Below are 21,927 nucleotides of genomic sequence, written 5' to 3'. Positions count from 1 at the left end.
TTAATAGTGCAAGAGTGCAGATGGAGTTTAATACTGACAAGTGTGAGGTATTGCACGTTGGAAGGACCAACCAACGTAGAACATACAGGGTTAATGGTAAAGCACTGAGGAGTGCAGTGGAACAGAGGGATCTGGGAATACAGATAGAAAATTCCCTAAAAGTGTCGTCACAGGTAGATAGGGTCGTAAAGAGAGCTTTTGGTACATTGGCCTTTATTAATCGTAGTATTGAGTTTAAGAGCTGGAATGTTATGATGAGGTTGTATAAGGCATTGGTGAGGCTGAATCTGGAGTATTGTGTTCAGTTTTGGTCACCAAATTACAGGAAGGATATAAATAAGGTTGAAAGAGTGCAGAGAAGGTTTACAAGGATGTTGCCGGGACTTGAGAAACTCAGTTACAGAGAAAGGTTGAATAGGTTAGGACTTTATTCCCTGGAGTGTAGAAGAATGAGGGGAGATTTGATAGAGGTATATAAAATTATGATGGGTATAGATAGAGTGAATGCAAGCAGGCTTTTTCCACTGAGGCAAGGGGAGAAAAAAACCAGAGGACATGGGTTAAGGGTGAGGGGGGAAAAGTTTAAAGGGAACATTAGTGGGGGCTTCTTCACACAGAGAGTGGTGGGAGTATGGAATGAGCTGCCAGACGAGGTGGTAAATGCGGGTTCTTTTTTAACACTTAAGAATAAATTGGACAAATACATGGATGGGAGGTGTATGGAGGGATATGGTCCGTGTGCAGGTCAGTGGGACTAGGCAGAAAATGGTTCGGCACAGCCAAGAAGGGCCAAAGAGCCTGTTTCTGTGCTGTAGTTTCTATGGTTCTATGGTTTCATTCTTTTCTCTCCATTTATGCCTTTGGGAAATTGCTGTTGTATTAACTAAAATGTGAAAGTAAGACTAATAGAAAAGTGCAGCACAGAAATGAGCTCTTCAGCCCATCTAGTCTGTGCCAAACCATTTAAACAGCCGACTCCCATCGATCTGCACCGGGACCGTAGGCCTCTATACTCCTACCAGCCATGCATTTATCCAAACTTCTCTTAAATGTTGAAATTGAGCTCGTATGCACCAATGTGCTGGCAGCTCACTAGACACTTTCACCACATTGAGTGAAGTTGTTTCCACTCGTGTTCCCTTTCAACTTTTACATTTTAATCTTTCTGGAGATCTATTCAAGAGCTTCTGGATATGATTCTCCTTTGTGTAACTTATGCAATTTTCCACAGTGTTTGGGTATGAGATTAACCCATTCCCTTCCTTATTATTTTTCAGGTATTGTAGTATAATTTTAAACTTCCTGATCTGGCAATGACTTTTGTTGGCTGTGCGAGGTCTCCTCTCTTCTCTCTCCCTTCTCCACCCCCCCCCCCCCCGCACTCCCCACTCCCAGTCATTAAAACCAGGTTTATTAAACATTGTACAGTGGTATATTTGTGAAATTTGTTTTATGGCAGCAGTACAGTGCAATACTTAAATTACTAAAAGTTGCAAAATAATGAGGGTAGTGTTCATGGTTCATGAACAATCTAATGGCAGAGGGGAAGAAGCTGTTCCTAAAATGTTGTGGGTCTTCTGGCTCCTGAAGCAGTGTCCAGATCATTCAAAAATATTTCCACCTACATTTCTGTTAAGCTAATTTCCATAACTATCCAAGTCAGTATTTTGGAGATATGCCATTTTGAGAGAAACATTTTTAACTGCCCCCTCATTTAAAATTTTCCATTAGTGTAAACAACTTGCTGCTCTGTCATGCTCCCTTTAGCACCTACTTTTCAACAAAATAATCGACCCTTGGATATTCCAAACCATTCACTTTCTCTCTCCCCTTGTTTAATCCCCTCTGACCCCTGTTCAACCTGGCTTTGATCTCAGATGGTATATTGTCAAATATGAAAGGTAAAATGTGGTTTTTATGAAATTTGCAGCAACATGCCCTCAACCAAAATGGTCAAAGCTGTAATCCACATCCAGTGCACCTGTTTAGACACGTTAGAACCTCCAAGCAAATGTCTTGAGTGAGTTAGAAGATGCTCAACTCAAATCCCTTGAAATATAGGCAGATTCGGCAGGGTGTGGTTCTTCCAAATATGAATTACACATTTTGTGAAACGTGTATAGAAAGCAACTATTTGTTTTCTTAGGAAACTACAAGATCCCAGAGTTATGACAACTCTAAGTGTTTTGCTGGGAATTGATTTGCAAGGCACAGAGGATGACGAAGAGGATCCTACTCCGGCTCCACCTCCGCCTCAGCCCAAAAAAGCAACTAAACCAGAACCTATGGAAGAGGACCTTCCAGAAAATAAAAAGAAGGTACCACTTCATCTAAAATGTCTGTCAGGTCATCTTGAAATTCAAAACCGTGGCTCCTTTCTGGCCAATGTGAAATAAGCATTTTAAAATTGATCTGCAGGCATTGAAAGAGAAAGAGCTGGGTAATGAAGCCTACAAAAAGAAGGACTTTACAACAGCATTAAAGCACTACGATCAGGCAGCAGAACACGATCCTACCAGTATGACCTATCTAACCAACAAAGCAGGTGAGTTGGCTACTGAATTAGATTTGTTGTTTTTTTTTGTGTGGACAAAAATAAATTTGAAACAGTGCATAGGACTCTAGAGCAGTGCCTTTTTTTGTCATCCTTATTCTGTACTTAAACATTGAAATGCCAAGAAATGTCAGAATGGGGGATTGCTGTATGCCAGAGGTTTTAAAAGCGAGTTGGAAATATACCAGTACCAAATGAGTCTATTGTAAGTTCAACTGAACCATGAGCAAAGTAGGCCATCAGGCCCGTCAAGCTGGCCCTTCCATTATTATAATCATGGCCAATCTCTGCTTGCCTTGACTCACCTGAGCCGGTTCTCCAATACTGTCAAGTCCATGACCTTTCACCTTAATGCATCTTGATGTATTTTGTTTACGCAGCTGTGTACTTTGAGCAGAGTGAATTTGACAAATGCCGTGAAACCTGCGAAAAAGCTATTGAGATAGGAAGAGAAAACCGTGAAGACTACCGCCAAATTGCAAAGTAAGTGCCTGTTTTGCTGTCAAAATCATGCCTGTGTATTAAAGTTTACTGCTAACAAGAATATTATAAAGAGATACACTCAGTGATCGCTTTATTAGGTACACTTGCTTATTAATGCAAATATCTAATCAGCCAATCATGTGGCAGCAACTCAGTGCATAAAAGCATACAGACGTGGTCAAGAGGTTCGGTTGTTCAGACCAAATATCAGAGCGAGGAAGAAATGTGATCCAAGTGATTTTTGATTGTGGAATGATGCTTGGTGCCAGACAAGGTGGTTTTGAGTAGCTCAGAAATTGTTGATCTCAAGGGTATATTTAATGTCAGAAATGTACACAATATACATCCTGAAATGTTTTTTCTTTGCAACCATACACGAAAACAGAGGAGTGCCCCAAAGAATGAACAGCAGTTAAATGTTAGAACCCCAAGGTCCACCCCAGCTCCCCCCCCCACACGTAAGCAGCAGCAAGCAACAATCCCCTCTCCCCCCACCAGCAAAAAAAAGCATCAGCACCCGCCACCGAGCACTCAAACGTGAACAAGGCAACAGTAAAGACCACAGACTTGCAGTACTCCAAAGACTACATCGTTCACCCGGCATTGACATACCACAGGCTCTCTCTCCCTAATAAGGGAAAAAGCGGTGTCTCCGTTTCACAGCGAGAGGGGAAACATAACAAACAACTCACTGGTTTACAATGTTAAGTCCGTTGTGTCACTTTTTCTGAACTTTGTGCCCAAAGGTCTTCGGGTCTCTGGGCACACAGCCTTAGATCTTCCATCTCCCTTGACACACTGGTCTTTTGCTCCGACAGCGACCCCCAATTCCACCCCCCCACCCCCCCGCCATCTCCAGAGCCATGAAAACTCAGTCCTCTGAAGGCAAGTGGAGCTCTTAGGCCATGCCCTTGGCATGCCGAACAACGGGAAAAAATAGAGATACTAAAGATGGAAATAGAGCTGTTTCTGAAGATGTAAGCAAAGGAGTTGCCATTAGGTGCCATTAACCCTCCTGGGGTTTTCACACACAATTGTCTAGAGTTTACAGAGAAGGGTGTGGAGAAACAAACAAAAAATATCCAGTGAGCTGTATCTTTGTGGGAAAAATCTCCTTTTAATGACAGGGATCAGAGGAGGAGGGCTAGATTGATTCAAGCTGACAGGAAGGTGACAGCGACTCAAATAACCACAGGTTACAACAGTGGTGTGCAGAAGAGCGTCTCTGAATACATAAAACATCAAACGAAGTGGATGGGCGACATCAAGTTTTGGGCTTTTATAGGGAAGCATCTTGAGCATTTTCTCTGAATTAAGGGTGACTTGTATCCTTGCTGGAGAAGGCTAATAGAAATCATTGTGGGAACTGCCAATACCTTTACGGAGAGGGCAGGTTGTAGCTGAGAGTGTGTTTGAGTAGTTTGAGGTGGATCTTGCTGGTTATGTAGAGCATCTGAGACATGGGCTCTGTTATTAACAGTATCCCTAATATTCCTTCTTGGACCGAAGAGGAATTGGGAGAATGTTTATTCAAAGAGGCTTTTAGTGCTTCCTTTGCAGCTGGCAACAATCTCTTCCCATAACAGAATAAGAGTTTCAGAAGACTGGGTCGAGAAAACACTGTCTAGTGTTACTGATTGAACATAAAATTCTAGGGATGTGTTTTGGTTTATTCTTCGAGTGGGGGGAGGAAAGGGGGCTATAAACTGCAAGAGGCAGTAGTCAAGGGTTCTTGTCCCTGAGCCTTTATGTGTGTATGTGAGTAAAAAAAAGCATACTTAATACAATCAACAATTCTGGTGTCTTATGATCTAGTCCATTTTTTTGTTAAGTATAGCAACAAACTTGTTAAGTTTTAAAATTGTGCGTTGAGATACTTGCAAATATGTTTCTTTCCCCACTTTAGTAAAATGAATTATCGTTGAATGTCATCCTCTTAGGTAGTTTTTCTTCTGTTGTTTGATTTTTCTTGAAGAAAGCCCCAAGGTAGTTGAGAGGGTAATGAACAATCATAAGGCCAAAGGAGGAGATAAACTTAGTTAAAAGAGGTAGGTTTTGACAGTTCTAGAGGAGGGAGGTGACAGAATTGAAAGCATTTGTTCAACTTGCAGCTGAAGAGGTGACTGCCAGTAGTGAAGCTGTGGGATGTGTAAGAAATGCGTCAATTCAGAAAATGAGATTCAAAGAAATGAAAAGATTACGGTTATATAATATAAACATGATAATATGGTGGATTCCTGTTAATTGGGCCAACTCGTAAAGACCAAAAACGAATCAAGAAATTAGCCAGCATTCCCTTCATTTATTTGGAACACTGTGCCTCTTAGTTGGAACAGGAGACTGTTGCCAAACTAGTGTTGCAATCAGTTGTGTGCACTTGTGTAGCCATTAGACACTAAACCATGCTTAGAGCAAACAATTTTTAAACAGCGTCACTTGTGTGTTTGTGTTTTTAAGGGAAAAAAACTGATTTTTGTCACTTCCTTCAGTTAGTCCTGACGAAGGGTCTCGGCCTGAAACGTCGACTGTACCTCTTCCTAGAGATGCTGCCTGGCCTGCTGCATTCACCAGCAACTTTGATGTGTGTTGCTTGATTTATGTCACTGCTAGTTAGTGAGGAAATGAGCAGTGAGACAATTCAGAACTGTTTTGCTTACCGTGCTTTTCAAACATTCAGCCTTCGAAATGCCAGAAACGGCTGGGAGTGAAAATGAAATGATTTCACTACCTCAAGTTGGGAATTATGAAGAATTTAAAGGCATCAACAATTAACTTGAATGTTACAATAAAAATCATTGAAAGTTCTTGTGCAGCGAACGGTGGGTCAATGAGGAGTGTGGTGGTAGGACAAAGTCATCTGGAAATACAGGTCCATGATTCATTGAAACTGGTGTCAAAGGTAGGTAGGATTGTAAAGGAAGCTGTTGGTACATGGGCCTTCATAAATCAAAGTATTGAGTACAAGGATTCAGCAAGCCAGGCAGCATCTATGGAAAAGAGTACAGTTGATGCTTCAAGGGTCTTGGCCTGAAATGTCGACTGTACTCTTTTTATTTCCATTGATGTTGCCTAACCTGCTGAGTTCCTCGAGCATTTTGTGTGTGTTACTTGGATTTCCAGCATCTGCAGATTTTCTCTTGTTTATTGAGTACAGGAGATGGATGTTATGTTGAAGTTGTATAAGGTGAGGCTTAATTTGGAGTATTGTGTAAAGTTTTGGTCACCTACCTACTGGAAAGATGTAAATAAGGTTGAAAGAATACAGCGAAAATTTACAAGGATGTTGCTAGGTCTGGAGGACCTGAGTTGTAAAGAAAAATTTGAATAGGTTAGGACTGTATCCTTAGAACATAAAGGATTGAGAGGAGATTTGATAGAGGTATACAAAATTAAGGGGCATAGATAGGGTAAATGCAGGCAGGTTTTTTCCACTGAGGTTGGGTGGGACTATGACTGGAGGTCAGGTTTAAGGGTAAAATTTCACTCAGGTTCTTGAGAGTATAGAATGAGCTGCCAGCACAAGTGGTGCGTATAATTCAATTTCAATGTTTAAGCAAAGTTTGGATGGGTACGTGGATGGTAGGGATATGGAAGGCTATGGTCCTGGTGCAGGTCGATGAGAGTAGCAGTTGAAGTGGCTTTGGCATGAGCTAGATAGGCTGACAGATCTGTTTCTGTGCTGTCTGACCCTCTGAAAGCATTGTGTGAAGGCAGTCTGTTACCTACACTAGATGTCTGCACTCACTTTGTTCATTTGCAGCGTAAGCTCTACACAGCAGTGTATACTAGATGAATTCCTTCTGTTGCCAACTATTAGAAACTAGTTTTATGGTACTGTAGTAATATTGGTAGTATTTTAATTTGTTCTGTACCTCATTTGAATGTATAATTAGTTTCTCAGCTAAACGGTAGTTTGTCTTTTTTATACTTTTTTAACCATTTCTATGAAACTTCAGCTAATTACGGCAGCTGTTAAATTGGGCCAAAACATATCAGTCCCATTGTGTTCCAATTAACTAGAATCGTGTGTGTGTGTGTGTGTGTGTGTGTTATACTTATATACTGTTATGCCCCTTGGTCCACAGGAACGTTGTTTCAATTGACAGTATATATGTATATGGTTGAATGACAATAAATTTGAAGTTGAATGTTGGATAGGTTGTGGGTAGTAGGATTTTCCATATTGAAGCTTCAGTAAAGTATACCTAATGTCATTATCTCTTGTCCAGATTAGGAATTGGTAACGCTTCTGTTTCAGTCCTTTGTCTGATGTCATGCTGCACCAGACAATTCACAACCTCTATGGCTCTTGGTTTTGAGCCTTCCACATCATAGTCCCAGCCATTTTTTTTTAAGTTTGCCATCTCTAAACTAGCTTGGTCTGCATTTTTCTAATGGTTTATGCAACATCCCAATCTGCAGTGTTTCAAATTTCCGCTGGTTTGCTACTAACCAATAATGAAGTAGTATTGTTTTGAGGATCAGCAGAACTGGAGTATACCGTTGGTCTGTCGACACATCGAGCAGCCATTTGACAATTCCTAATAAAGGCCTGTACCATGCTAGCCGGGTTGCACCTGAGTGCTGTGCTCTCATTTCAACCTGCTGGCCAACGCCCTTCACATTGCCTCTATAATGACTTGTACAGCAACTGTTTGTGTTGCAGAAACATCAAGTTCCTGGCATAGCCACATCCAGCTGTTTTATTGTAAAAGAACTGAGGTAGACAGTACTTCGACTAAGTCAACTCTGCAGGCTACAAATGTATTTAACGAAATGAAAGAAAAATAATGTCATGTCTTTAAAATCAGTGAGAAGTGTTCCACAATCCTTGTAGAAATCAGTGAATTTGTATATGCTTATTTGTTATTTATGACTCTTGAGGCTTGAACAAGCAAATGAGGGGTGGAAGGGGAAGTGATTAAATACAAACAATATAACTAAGTATTTTGATTTCAGTGTGAACAATTTAAATATTAAGCTCCTGCACCTTTTCAGGGCATATGCGCGAATTGGCAACTCCTACTTTAAGCAAGAGAAGTATAAAGAAGCTGTTCAGTTCTACAACAAATCCCTCGCCGAGCACAGAACCCCCGAGGTCCTAAAGAAGTGTCAGCAAGTAAGCTTGTTTCTTCGTTTCTTAATACTTTTAATACATTTGGGTGACCTTAAAAGTGTCTACTGCATCTGTACACAACTGTGCAGCAAGCTAAACAACTTCTCAAAAATCAGCTGAGACAGAAGCTTCCTTCAGGGTTTTTGATGATCTCTTTACTGTGAAGTTGCAGAGAGTTAAGTGAAATGTGTATTAAATTCAATACAGAATCGTTGTGCGCCTGAATACACTAATATGGTTGATTATTCTCACAACCGGTGTTAAGTAAGGTGAAAAACATGCGCAACACCCCATAACTACGCAGTGTAAACAAGAGTAAACTCGTGATGCAATGATAAACATAATACAGTGGATTCCTGTTCATTGGACCATCAGTTAATTGCGAGCCTCTTATTTGGAACAACTCTTTTCAAAAAAAAAAACAAAAACTCCTTGGCAAGAGCGACGAGTCAGCATACAGAGAGGAGGTGCAGCAGCTAACGGACTGGTGCAGAGCCAACAACCCCTCTCTGAACGTGAACAAAACAAAAGAGATGGTTGTTGACTTCAGGAGAGCACAGAGCAACCGCTCTCCGGTGAACATTGATGGCTCCTTCGTTGAGATCATTAAGAGCACCAAATTTCTTGGTGTTCACCTGGCAGAGAATCTCACCTGGTCTCTCAACACCAGCTCCATAGCCAAGAAAGCACAGCAGCGTCTCTACTTTCTGTGAAGGCTGAGAAAAGTCCATCTCCCACCCCCCCATCCTCACCACATTCTACAGAGGATATATTGAGAGCATCCTGAGCAGCTGCATCTTTGCCTGGTTCGGGAATTGCACTGTCTCGGATCGCAAGACCCTGCAGCGGATAGTGAGGTCGGCTGAGAAGATCATCAGGGTCCCTCTTCCCGCCATTACAGACATTTACACTACATGCTGCACCCATAAAGCCAACAGCATTGTGAAGGACCCCATGTACCCCTCATACAAACTATTCTCCCTCCTGCAATCTGGCAAAAGGTACTGAAGCATTCGGGCTCTCATGACCAGACTGTGCAACGGTTTCTTCCCCCAAGCCATCAGACTCTTTAATACCCAGAGACTAGACTAACATCTACATCATTTATTATTGTAATTTGTCCTCTACTGTACCTATTGTCTTGTTATTTATTGTACTGCCCTGCACCGTTTTGTGCACTTTATGTAGTCCTGTGTACGTCTGTAGTCTAGTGTAGCCTTGTGTTGTCTCACTTAGTCTAGTGTAGTTTTGTGTTGTTTCAATCCTCGCCAGGATTGGTTGTCCCCCGAGGCTCCTCAGGTTAGTTCAGTCATTCCACACAGACATGAAGGGCGTCGTTCAGTTCGACGGCTCTTCTTCGGAGGCCTTCAGCATCCACAGCGGTGTGAAGCAGGGCTGTGTGTTTGCCCCCACCCTGTTTGGCATCTTCTTCACAGTCATGCTGATGTTGCCTTTGGAACATCAACTGATGGTGTCTACCTCCACACCAGATCGGACAGGAGGCTGTTCAGTCTGTCCCGGCTGAGGGCAAAAACCGAGGTTCGTGAAGTACTCATCAGGGACATGTTGTTTACAGACGATGTGGCACTGGCAACACACTCTGAAGAGCAACTGCAACGCCTCATGGACAGCTTCTCTAGAGCCTGCCAGGACTTCAGCTTGACCATCAGCCTGAAGAAAATCAACATGTTGGGCCAAGGCGTTGAGCACCCCCCTGCCATTACCATCAACAACTACAAGCTGGAGATGGTTCACAAGTTTACATACCTTGGCTCCACCATCACGGACAGTCTCTCTCCCTACACCCCGAGATCAACAGACGGATCGGATGAGCAGCCTCAACATTCGCCAGGCTGACAAAGAGAGTCTGGGAGAACAGAAAGCTGACGACGCACACCAAAGTTGCAGTCTACAGGGCCTGTGTCCTCAGCGCACTGCTTTACAGCAGCGAGACCTGGAGCCTCTACTACAGACAAGAGCGGCGTCTCAACGCCTTCCACCTTCGCAGCCTGAGACGCATCCTGGACATCACGTGTGACTGACCGAGTCACCAACAATGAGGTCCTGGCCCGCGCCCAGATACCCAGCCTCTTCACCCTGCTCCAACAATGCCGTCTCCACTGGCTGGGCCACGTACACCGCATGTCAGATGGGAGGATCCCGAAAGACCTGCTGTACGGGGAACTGGCCTCCGGCAAGAGAGCACAAGGGCGGCCCCATCTTCGTTTCAAAGACGTTTGCAAGACAGACGTGAAGTCACTGAAAATGAACGTCGAGAGGTGGGAGGACATCGCAAGCGATCGCTCTCACCGGAGGCTGGAAATACGCAGAGGTCTAAAAGGAGGAGAAGAGAAGCTGAGGCTTGCTGCTGAAGAAAAGCGCACTCGTCGGAAAAACAGCACCAAGACAACACTGGAGGACAACGCCTTCAAGGGCAGTCGCTGCAGCCGAGACTGTCACTCCCGTGTGGGCCTCTACAGCCACAACAGACGCTGCTCTACCAACAGAGACTGAAGCAAGACTTTCCAGGCGCAGATCCATGGTCTCGCAAGACTAACGGATGCCACCATCACCACCATGTAGCACCATGGTCCTGCAGGAACGTTGTTTCGTTTTTACTGTGTACTGTATGGTCGAAATGCCAATAAAAAGTGACGCGACGTGACGACTCGAAAGTAGCCAGGATTCCCTTCATTTACTTGGGACACTATGCCAGTTAATTGGAACAGGGCACTTGCCGAACAATTTCTAATGAGCATCAGATGTGTGCACTGTGTGGCCATTAGACAGTACACTATACTTGGAGATGCCAGAGTAGAGAGTGAAAATTAAACGACTTCACTACGAGTTAGAAACTATGAAGAATTTGATGGTATCAAATACTTTATAGTTTCTTCTTGAAGGTAACGTCTTGAATATTACAATGAAAATAAAGATCTGGAGGATGCAGTCATTGATAGCATTGTATGAAGGCAGTCAATTACTTACACTAGGTGTCTTGTTCATTTACATTCAAAAGAACGTGACCCGGATTAATTGCGCTGATAACTATTAGGAACTAATACATAGTTTTATAGTGCTCCACTAGTATTGGAAGTGTTCTAATAATTAGTTCTATACTTCATAACCTATCTGGATGGCTAGGATGCAACATCCATGGTTGCCCCTGACTGATGGAGGCCTCACCTCATAAATACATAATTTCTTACTCAGTTTGTCTTTTATTTTTATACTTTTTTAACTTTCCATAAAACTTACGCTAAACGGGGCAGCCGCTTAATTGGACCTAATTATACTTGTCCCTATGTGTCCCAACTAACTGGAATCCACTGTACTTCCTTCAAAATACAGGTACTGAATGTTTACCAATGTTATCAAAAACTTGTGTGTCACCGATTATTGCTGTTTCAAGGGCAAATAAAGAGTGGATGGAGATGTCTCTTTCCACCATGTGCTTCAAAACAAAATTTAAAAACTAACCCGTGCAGGAAATGGTATATATATTTTAAAAAACAGCTTGTATACAGGAAATTCATTCAAAATGGACTACGCCACTAGAGGCCAGAACAAAAGGTTATGCTGGAATTCATAGTCAAGCGATGGTTTTGGTGCCTCGTGGTCCAGTTCATGAATATTGTTACTGCCCCATCTCTCACTTTTTAACTTGGAAGATAGGTTATGCTAACTGATTTTGGGGTAGACCATTGCTTCCAGTGCACTATTGCCCTTGGAATGCTTCCTGTCTTTCATGAGTATTACGAGAAAAGACCTAGCACTTTTTAACCTATGCTGCCTACCTTCTAAAATAATCACCTGTTTTCCAGGCTGAGAAGATCCTGAAAGATGCAGAGAGGGCAGCATACATTAATCCAGAACTTGCCCTGGAAGAGAAAAACAAAGGCAATGATTTCTTCCAGAAAGGTAACAAACATCAAATTAATATTTAGGTCCTGATGTTGTTAAAATGCAGATGGAAAAGTATGGCCCACGGCGGTAAATGATATTCACATTTTGTTTTGTAAGTTTAACTGCAGTAGCCATGTAGTAAGAATTGCTAACACCAGAGGGCACTATAGTACAGAACCCTGAAGCTTGTTAGCAGAATCAAAAAACATTGGAAAAAGTGTATTTAAATAAGTGCTTTCTCATCAATTAATTCGATAATTATTTGAATAACAGCTTTCCAATTGGTTAATTCTTATCTATAAAGATGAATGGAATTTTCCTCATCTCCAAGAGGTTCCAGTTTCCAGAATTACACCTCTATTGATTATATAAAGTATATTAAACTTGCAAAAGTTTTTTAAAGTGTTTATTATCAGAGTACATATACTTCGTCTCCTCATAGGCAGCATGAAACACCGAATTCTAAGAGAACCTGAGGACTGCCAAACACCCAATGTGCAGAGAAAACAACCTGTTTCCTCCGCCTACCAACACTCTTATTAAGTATCAATCTTCGCTTTAGAATTTGAAAGCTGTGTGGTTTGTTTGAATAAACTGGGAAACAGACTGACCTACTAAAATACAAAAGCAAACAGAAACAGAAATAAAAGCAGAGCTCAGCAGGCCAGGTGGTACCCGGTGAAGAGCGAAATGATTAAACTTTCAAAGAATTCTCATCAGAACTGGAGAGATGGGGGTTGGAGAGAACAATAAGTCTACAAAGATGAATATCCAGATGGTGGTGATGAAGCCTTGTTAATCATTACTGATCTGTCTGAAGGATCTGTAAAGAGAGGGAGAGAGTACAAGGACTGATGGAGAGGGGGAAACCGGGAAACTGAAAGCCAGAGAATGCTACACACAAAATGCTGGAGGAACTCAGCAGGTCAGGCAGCATCAATGGCAGTGAATAAACAGTGGACGTTTCGGACTGAGACGAGAAGATTAAGGTGGTGCTGCTTTGTTTCTCTATAGTACTGAGATGAGGAAGAATCTGTTCATCTTTATAGTTAAGACTTAACCAATTATTAAGCTATTGTTTTCCAATTGCCTGCTGACTGCTGGAAATGCATGAGACGGGTAGTATCTGTGGAGAGAGGAATACCAGAGTTAAACATTACACAGGGTAACACACAAAATGCTGGAGGAACTCCAGCAGGCCAGGCAGCATCTAGGGAAATGAGTAAACAGTTGATGTTTTGGACTGAGACCCTTCATCAGGACTAACATTACAGGTTACTAAAACATTAGAGATCGACTTGTATCAAAAAATTGGCCAGTTCTAGGACTAGAACGATTCCTTGTCTGAAGTGATGGATTTTGTGATAATTGGCTAATATTCATGGATTCAAAGATAGTATCCTTTATAACTACACTTGCTCAATTAGGACAAACAATTTGGTCTCATTATTTTCAATAATGCTAGCATAAATAGAGGAGTCATTGGATAACCTCACACTAATTAACACTCCTGACCATTCTTGTTGCCATCTGGAGCAGACTCTACACTAGATTAACTGCCCCGGCCACTCTCATTGCCTTCTGGAACAGACCATGGCAGAATCGGGAACAAATAATTATTCCAGGGGTTCCCAACTTTTCTGCCTTGGAGTCTTTCATTCACCAAGGAGGCTGTGGATCCGAGGCTGGGAACCCCTGAATTAATCTATGTAAAGAACTGGAGGCCCAGTAGTTTGGGTTCTTCTATTTACACATAATTTTGAAATTGAATAAATGCAGTAATGGGAAAGGGATTTGCATGTTTACATATTTAAGGTTGTTGTTCAGTCTCGATAGAGAAAACTGCTTGATTTTGGTGCTTTTTCGGATGCTCCTTTGAAGTCCTGCTCTTCTCGATGCATGTGAATAATGCCCGAACAAAACTATTATCAGACCTAGTTTTTCTTTAGACCTGAGGGATAATGCACATTTGTTTCTGTGAATATAGTATGTAATCTGTAACCAATCCTCTCGCAGGTGATTACCCACAGGCAATGAAGCATTACTCAGAAGCTATTAAACGTAATCCGGCTGATGCAAAACTCTACAGTAACCGAGCTGCCTGCTATACCAAGCTCTTAGAATTCCAGCTAGCTTTGAAGGTAATAATAATTATTAAGGAATACTTGTTTTTTCCAGCAGTCAAAGTTTAAAGTAAATTTATTATCAAAGTACATGTATGTTTGGTGCATACTATGTTGGTCATTGACACAAAAACATTTCACTGTTTGGATGCACAGTTGACAAGTTAACCTAATCTGATCTTGAAGTTCAAGGTGAAGTTTATTATCAAAGTGCATAAATGTCACCACATACAACCCTGAGATTCATTTTCCTGCAGGCATATTCAGCAAATCTATAGAATAGTAACTGTAAACAGGATCAGTGACAGATCAACCAGAGTGCAGAAGACGACAAACTGTGCAGATGCAAATATAAATAAGTGGCAATAAATAACAAGAACATGAAATAACAAAGATAAAGTATCCTCAAAGTGAGATCATGTTCACTAAAATGCAGCACTGTAATGCAGATAGGGAACTTCTAATACGTGGTTTATCTTTGCCATTCAATGTCAGTTTGCCACCTTTCAAGTTATTATGTTGCAAGTGACTGATGGAGGAAAGGAAACAAGGTGATCCTTTATTGGGGGGAACTGCATTCTTCACTGCAGGAAATTCACATCCAACTAAGTCGTGATTGCTATTTGTACAGTTGTGGCCAGCGGGATGGTGGTGTGAATGGATTTTCTATCTTAATGGAACTGCCTCAAGTCTTATCGAAGAATGGACATTCGTGGGTCGATAAAGGAGATAAAGCTTTGAGATCTGTGTACAATTAGATTGAGAATCTGAAGTAGACATTTCAGTGTTGTAACCTTTTAATCAATGAATATCATTTAGTCATGGGCCATTCCCTTGTGGTTGTGTGGTTGTAGCTGCTCTTGTGCCACATATTATAACGAAACACAGATACTGCTCGCACTAAAGAAGATCCTATTTTCATGTGTCATTGTAATTCTAAACACTTTTTATTTTAAAAATGCACTTGTGAAATTTTAAGCATTTTCATTGTCTAATTAATATCTACAAATACATTCATATACTTTTAATTTCTCCTGGCAGGATTGTGAGGACTGTATCCGCCTCGATCCTACGTTCCGTAAGTAGCAGTTTTTACTGTAGGATCTAACAGTGGCCAAACCTAAACAATTGCCGTTGCCAGTGACCCTATGGATTTGTTATACTTGCGTGATGTATCGTCAGCTGTAATGATTTCTCCAAAAGTCAAGGATGTGCATTTGATCCTTTATTAGTAATTAGCAAACGTACAATTTTGAAGCGATGAAATTTAAGCATATCCAAGCACAAGCTAAGCAGAATTGAGTGGTCAGCAAAAGATACATCAGTCAATCCCCAGCTACTACATACTGTGACAAACGAAGCACGAATATGTGACTTACTCCCTTTGCTTTTACTACGCCCCCCCCCATGCGTGTGACTAGTTACCATAATAGGCGTGGAACAGAGAACAGATGCATGGCTCCTACAGCATCATTGCCCTGTTCTTTTAATTTTTTTTTTGTGGGTAGTCAAGTGGGCTGGTGGTTGTTAGATCTGTTTGCTTCAGAAGATATAGGAGCAGAAGTAGGCCATTCAGCCTGTTGAGTCTGTTCCGCCATTCACTTGTGGCCTGATCCACTTCATCCAGTCATCCCCACTCCCCTGCCTTCTCCCCATACCCTTTGATGCCCTGGCTAATCAAAAACCTATTTATCTCTGCCTTAAATACACCCAATGACTTGGCCTCCACAGCCACTCGGAGCAACAAATTCCACAGATATACCACCTTCTGACTAAAGTAATTTCTCCTCATCTCAGTTCTAAAAGGAGATTCTTCAATCCTGAATTCGTGCCCTCTTGTCTTAAAATCCCCTATGATGGGAAATAACTTTTCCATATCTAATCTGTTCGGGTTTTTTAACATTCGGAACGTTTCTATGAGATTCCCCCTCATTCTCCTGAACTCCAGGGAATACAGCCCAAGAGCTGCCAGACGTTCCTCATAGGGTAACCCTTTCATTCCTGGGATCATTCTTGTAACTCTTCGCTGAACCCTCTCCAATGTCAATATATCTTTTCTAAAATAAAGAGCCCAAAACTGCATGCAATACTCCAAGTGTGGTCTCACGAGTGCCTTCCAGAGCCTCAACATCACATCCTGGCTCTTATATTCTATACTTCTGGAAATGAATGCCAACATTGCATTCACCTTCTTCACAACCGACTCAACCTGGAGGTTAACCTTTAGGGTATCTTGCCCAAGGACTCCCAAGTCCCTTTGCATCTCTGCATTTTGAATTCTGTCCCCATCTAAATAATAGTCTGCCCGTTTATTTCTTCCACTAAAGTGCATGACCATACACTTTCCAACATTGCATTTCATTTGCCAGTTCTTTGCCCATTCCCCTAAACTATCTAAGTCTCTCTACAGGCTCTCTGTTTCCTCAACAGTACCCATTCCTCCACCTATCTTTCTATCATTGGCAAATTTAGCCACAAATCCATTAATACCGTAGTCTAAATCATTGACATACACTGTAAGAAGCAGCAGTCCCTCCCAACACCGGCCCCTGTGGAACTCACTGGTAACTGACAGCCAGCCAGAATAGGATCCCTTTATTCCCACTCTCTGATTTCTGCCAACCAGCCATGCTTGTAACTTCCCTGTAATTCCATGGGCTCTTATCTTGCTAAGCAGCCTCATGTACGGCACCTTGTCAAAGGCCTTCTGAAAATCCAAGTACACCACGTCCTTTGTCTACCCTGTAATTTCCTCAAAGAATTGCAATAGATTTGTCAGGCAGGGTTTTCCTTTCAGGAAACCATGCTGGCTTTGGCCTATCTTGTGCCTCCAGATAATCCGTAATCTCATCCCTAACAATCGATTCCAACAACTTCCGAACCACTGATGTCAGGCCAACAGGTCTATAGTTTCCTTTCTGCTGCCCCCCACCCTTCTTAAATAGCGGAGTAACATTTGCAGTTTTCCAGTCATCCGGTACAATACAGCTTAACTCAGTAGGTGGTGAGAGTGTGGAATGAGCTGCCAGCAGAGTGGTGGTGAGGGTTCTTTCTCACCATTTGAAAAGTGCATGGACAGTAGGGGGTATTGAAGGCTGTGGTCCAGGTGCGGGTCGATGGGACTAGGCAGAATAACAGTTTGGAACAGACTAGATGGGCAGAAGAGCCTCTTTCTGTGCTGTAGTGCTTTGTGACTCTCTGAAAGGAAGACTGCTTTTGATGGTGATAAATTATTACAACTAAAGGTTTTAATTTTGTTCAATCTTATTCATTGTAGTCAAAGGCTACACACGAAAAGGGGCGGCCCTGGAGGCCTTGAAAGATTTCTCCAAAGCCATGGATGTTTACCAGAAAGCGCTTGAACTAGACCCCAACTCCAAGGTAAGAATGAAGTACTTGCATTTCGGCCCTTCTGACTTTGTTCATGTAGTGAGTGTCCTCTGCAGTTCTGTGGCGCAAAACCATCTTTGATAATTGGGGGAAAAACTCTAAAATAAAGAGCCTAAAATAAAATAATTGGGGGCTATACTTCTGGGAATGAGGAAGTGTTAATTGCTTATGCTAGTGAACTAGTTCAAGTGAGTTTCGGACAATGCAGGTGCTGCAGTACTTGGGCACGCTAAAAATTGCAGTCTTATGTAGAGTGTACCATTAGTAATATGAGTGGAGATTAGTGTCGAGTAGGGACTCCTGACCTTTTTTATGCCATGAACCAATACCATTAAGTGAGGGGTCTGTGGACCCCATGTTGGGAACCCCTGGTGTAGTGTGTGTATTTGTTCCATTGTTGAAGGTGTACAATGTGTCGTGAGCTCACTGTTGACAACCTGACTGTTTTGTTTCCAACTTCCTTAGGAAGCCTCTGAAGGCTACCAGCGTTGCCTTATGATGCAGTATAACCGGAACGATACTCCAGAGGACGTAAAGCGCCGGGCAATGGGTGACCCAGAGGTGCAGCAGATCATGAGTGACCCTGCCATGAGACTGATCTTGGAGCAAATGCAGAAAGACCCACAGGCACTAAGCGAGTGAGTTTGTGCAGTAATGTACTCTGTTCATTGCCCTGAATGAGTTTAACACGCCTGTCTTAATGCTGAATTGTAATGACTATTGTGAGACCAAGACCAAGGAGCTAACTGGAGAGGGAAACACCAGAGGTCACTGAGCCAGTCCTCATCAGATGGAGAGGGTCAGTAACTTTAAATTCTTGTGTGTCACTGTCCTGGACCCATCGTGTCAATGTAATTGCAAAGAAAGCACAACAGAGCCTCTACTTCCTTGGAAGGCTGCGGAGATTTGACACGACATCAAAAACCTTGACAAACTTCTACAGATGTGTGGTGGAAAGTATGTTGACTTGCTGCACCATGGCCTGATACAGAAACATCATTGCCTTTGAATGGAAAATTCTACAAAAGGTAGTGGATTTGGTCCAGTCCATCACGGGTAAAGCCCTCCCGACTATTGAACACATCTACATGAAACACTGTCGTAGGAAAGCAGCATCCATCATCAAAGATCCTCGCCACCCAGGCCGTGCTCTTTTCTCAGGACTTTCACCACCAGATTCAAGAACAGTTACTACCCGTCGACCATCAGGCTCTTGAACAAAAGAGGATAACAATGCTCATTCTATTGAGATTTTCCCACAACCAATGGTCTCACTTTAAGAATTCTCTATCTTACTTCATTCTCTCATTATTTATTGCTACTTATTTATAGTTCTATTTCAACAGTTTGTTGTCCTCTGTGCTCTTGATCTTTCAGAAAATGAATGAGTTGTATGTAGTGACATGTATGTACTCTAATAATAAATTTTACTTTGAACTTTGACCTTCAATATAGATGTCTGCTGCCACACAGCATTAACATTCTCTCCTTCTCCCCTCCCCACACAGCCATTTGAAGAATCCTGTTATAGCCCAGAAGATTCAAAAACTTATTGATGTTGGCCTAATTGCAATCCGGTGATGATCATCTGGATTCATCAGAGACACAAGGATAGTCCTTCAGGAACATGCCCCCCTGGGATTTGGGAGGTTTGTGGTGGGTTGGGGAAGACCAGGATTTAAAAAACTTAAAACAGCCAAATTAAATTGTACAGCATCTCATCTTGTAACATCTAATTATTTAGTGAGATATATTTAGTGTAATCTTGATACGAAAAAGGCCTGTGCACTTGTTCTTTTAATTTTTTCATGTGTTGGGTGGCTGTGAAATGTGCACCTCTGCTGCTCTTGTCATCTGCAAAAACTGCAGAGATGTTGGTGTTCAGAGGTCTTGCAGTTTCTTGATTACACAAGAGTTGCAATAAAGTATTGTATCCAACCACACAGCTGGTCTATTTTTATTCATTTCTGTTGCTGTTAACTGCGCAATTCACGAACCACGATCTCTTGTAACCAGACCTTTTTAAAATACTTTTCTAACCCCCTTCATCACTGGTTAAGATAGGGCAGCATTCTGCTGTGCCTGGAACTTTGTAAAAGTTTCCACAAGCCTTCTCTCAATGAAGGCAAATATGGTGATGCGAGCACAACTTTTTGGCCATTTGAGGGAAAAAGTATAGATCAAGGCCGAAAACTTGGCCTAAAGTTCATGGTCTTCTGAGCAGCAACTTTTTACACCACTTCAGAAATTTGTTTTGGACACCTAGAGTAGTACCACTAACACTTAACTCCAAACTAAGATATTCTAAATCCATTATTGGATTAAGCAAATTGACAACATTGCGTCTTCCCAGGGTAATGTCCTAGATATTGAACCTTTAATTACCATGTTACTCAGGTGGCCAATACTACACTCCATATGGGAATGCTGAGCTCTGAACACAGTGTCAGGCACTTGAATTGCCAAAGCTACAACAATATGGACTAAGTTGCTGGTAAATGGGATTAGATGGGTATGAGATGGCTGGCATGGTCATGCTTTAAGGGTCTGTTTGTGTGGTATGGCTGCAACTTCTAACATTTCTATGGTTTTTCTTTCTTCTTGCCTACTTCAAATGCCTTTGGGGAAATAAAATATCTTGAGTTTTAGTATCATTGGCTCATGTTCCCAGTCCCACCATTTTGGGCATGGCTTGAAGGTAGGAAAAGCCATTTAAAACTAAGTTTTGAGCAACACTGAAGTTTTCGAAATGAGATTTGTTTAGAGATACGGGACGGTAATGGGTCTTTCTGGCCCAGTGCTGCCCAATTACACCCACGTGACCCATTAGCCTACTAATCTGCATGTATTTAAAATGTGGAAGGAAACTAGAACGCCCACGTGGGCACTGAGAACATACAAACTCCTGAACAGCGGCAGAATTGAACTCAGGGCACTGGTTTAAGGGCAGAGAGTTAATACACAGCGTGAGAGGAATCCTGGCATGGACCAGTTGGGCCGAAGAGCACATTTCTGTGCTGACTGACTCCAGTCTAGCATTCCATGGTCAGGTGACAACTGTGGTCTGGCGTGTTTTGTACTAATTAATGCTAACCAAGACCCAAGCGCAAATCCGTATTAACCTGAGCTAAACAACCAAGAGTGACTTTTGGCATTCGGTGTTTCTGTTGAGGAAACCCTTGTGTAACTTGAAAACTGCACTTGGCAGTTTCCTGCCCGAAGGAATGTGATCCGGGAGAAGTGCACACAATGTGCTGGAGGAGCTCAGCAGGCCGGGCAGCACCTATGGGTGGGAATAAACAGCTGACGTTTCGGGCCAAGACCCTTCATTAGGACCCAGCCTGAAACATCGACTGCTCATTACCATCCATAGATGCTGCCGGACCTGATCTCCTGCAGCACTTCGTGTCTTTCCAGCATCTGCAGTACCTCTTTGTGCCCACAATCGGGGAGAAGCTGGTGCTCCAGTTGCAAGCGTACAGGATCGGAGAGTTTCAGCGTACCTTAGTTTCCATGCGACATCACTATTGATCATAAACTTGAACTATAGCAATTGCCTAAATGCAGTTGGGACAGAGAAACAAGTGGTAGAATCTGGAGCAACAAACAATCTGCTGGAAGAAGTCAGCAGGCTGAGCAGCGCCTGTGGGGTGGGGGGTCAGGAAATTTTGTTTATTGTAACATGTACCGAGGTACACAGCAAACTTGTCTTGCAAACCATTCGTTCAGATCAATTCATTACAACAGTGCACTGAGGTAGTACAAGGTAAAACCAAAACAATAGTGTTACAGAGAGAACATAGGGCAGATAGACGAGGTGAAATCAAATCAAATCAAAAAACTTTATTGTCATTCTAACCGTACATCAGCTCCGCAGGGCAGAATGAGACAGCGTTTCTCAGGGGCAGTGCAATCATAACATAACAAATGCAACACTAAATAATAAACATAACAATAAATAGTAAAACACAACAGCCACATGTCAGTTAAAATCAATTATAAGTGTCCAGTGCAAGTTAAAAGTGTCCAAAGCAGAGTCAGGTGGAGCAGCTATTTAGCAGTCTGACTGCCTGTGGGAGGAAGCTGTTTAGTAGCCTTGTGGTTTTAGTTTTGATGCTCCTGTAACGTTTGCCTGATGGCAGAAGAACAAACAGTTCATGGAGAGGGTGTGAGGGGTCTTTAATGGTGTACCGTGTCTTCTGGAGGCGTGGACTCTGAAAGAGGTCTTGGACGGAAGGTAGGGAGACCATCAAGAACTTGATATATCAGAAAACTGTTCAATAGTTTTATAACAGAGTAGTTGCTGTCCTTGAGCTTGGAAGTACACGCTTTCAGGCTTTTGTACCTTCTGCACC

The 21,927-nt window shown here is 42.3% G+C and overlaps 1 protein-coding gene across 2 annotated transcripts in view; it reads left to right on the top strand.

The window, feature by feature from the left end:
* stip1 (stress-induced phosphoprotein 1) overlaps positions 1-19,515 on the top strand; it is a 47,099-nt gene extending 27,584 nt beyond the window's left edge. For both annotated transcript variants that reach the window (XM_072245969.1, XM_072245970.1), the window contains exons 5-14: positions 2,147-2,318; positions 2,419-2,545; positions 2,935-3,037; positions 8,036-8,156; positions 11,978-12,074; positions 14,076-14,200; positions 15,224-15,260; positions 17,460-17,563; positions 18,038-18,210; positions 19,081-19,515. In XM_072245969.1, coding sequence (XP_072102070.1) covers positions 2,147-2,318; positions 2,419-2,545; positions 2,935-3,037; positions 8,036-8,156; positions 11,978-12,074; positions 14,076-14,200; positions 15,224-15,260; positions 17,460-17,563; positions 18,038-18,210; positions 19,081-19,153 — 1,132 coding nt within the window. In that variant the 3' untranslated portion in view covers positions 19,154-19,515. The remainder of the gene's footprint in view (positions 1-2,146; positions 2,319-2,418; positions 2,546-2,934; positions 3,038-8,035; positions 8,157-11,977; positions 12,075-14,075; positions 14,201-15,223; positions 15,261-17,459; positions 17,564-18,037; positions 18,211-19,080) is intronic.
* Positions 19,516-21,927: the final 2,412 nt, after the last annotated feature.

Source organism: Mobula birostris, chromosome 28 (assembly GCF_030028105.1).
Source record: "Mobula birostris isolate sMobBir1 chromosome 28, sMobBir1.hap1, whole genome shotgun sequence".
Lineage (NCBI taxonomy): Eukaryota > Metazoa > Chordata > Chondrichthyes > Myliobatiformes > Myliobatidae > Mobula > Mobula birostris.
The sequence above is the reverse complement of the archived record's forward strand: the minus strand, read 5'-3'. Positions and strand labels throughout refer to the sequence as shown.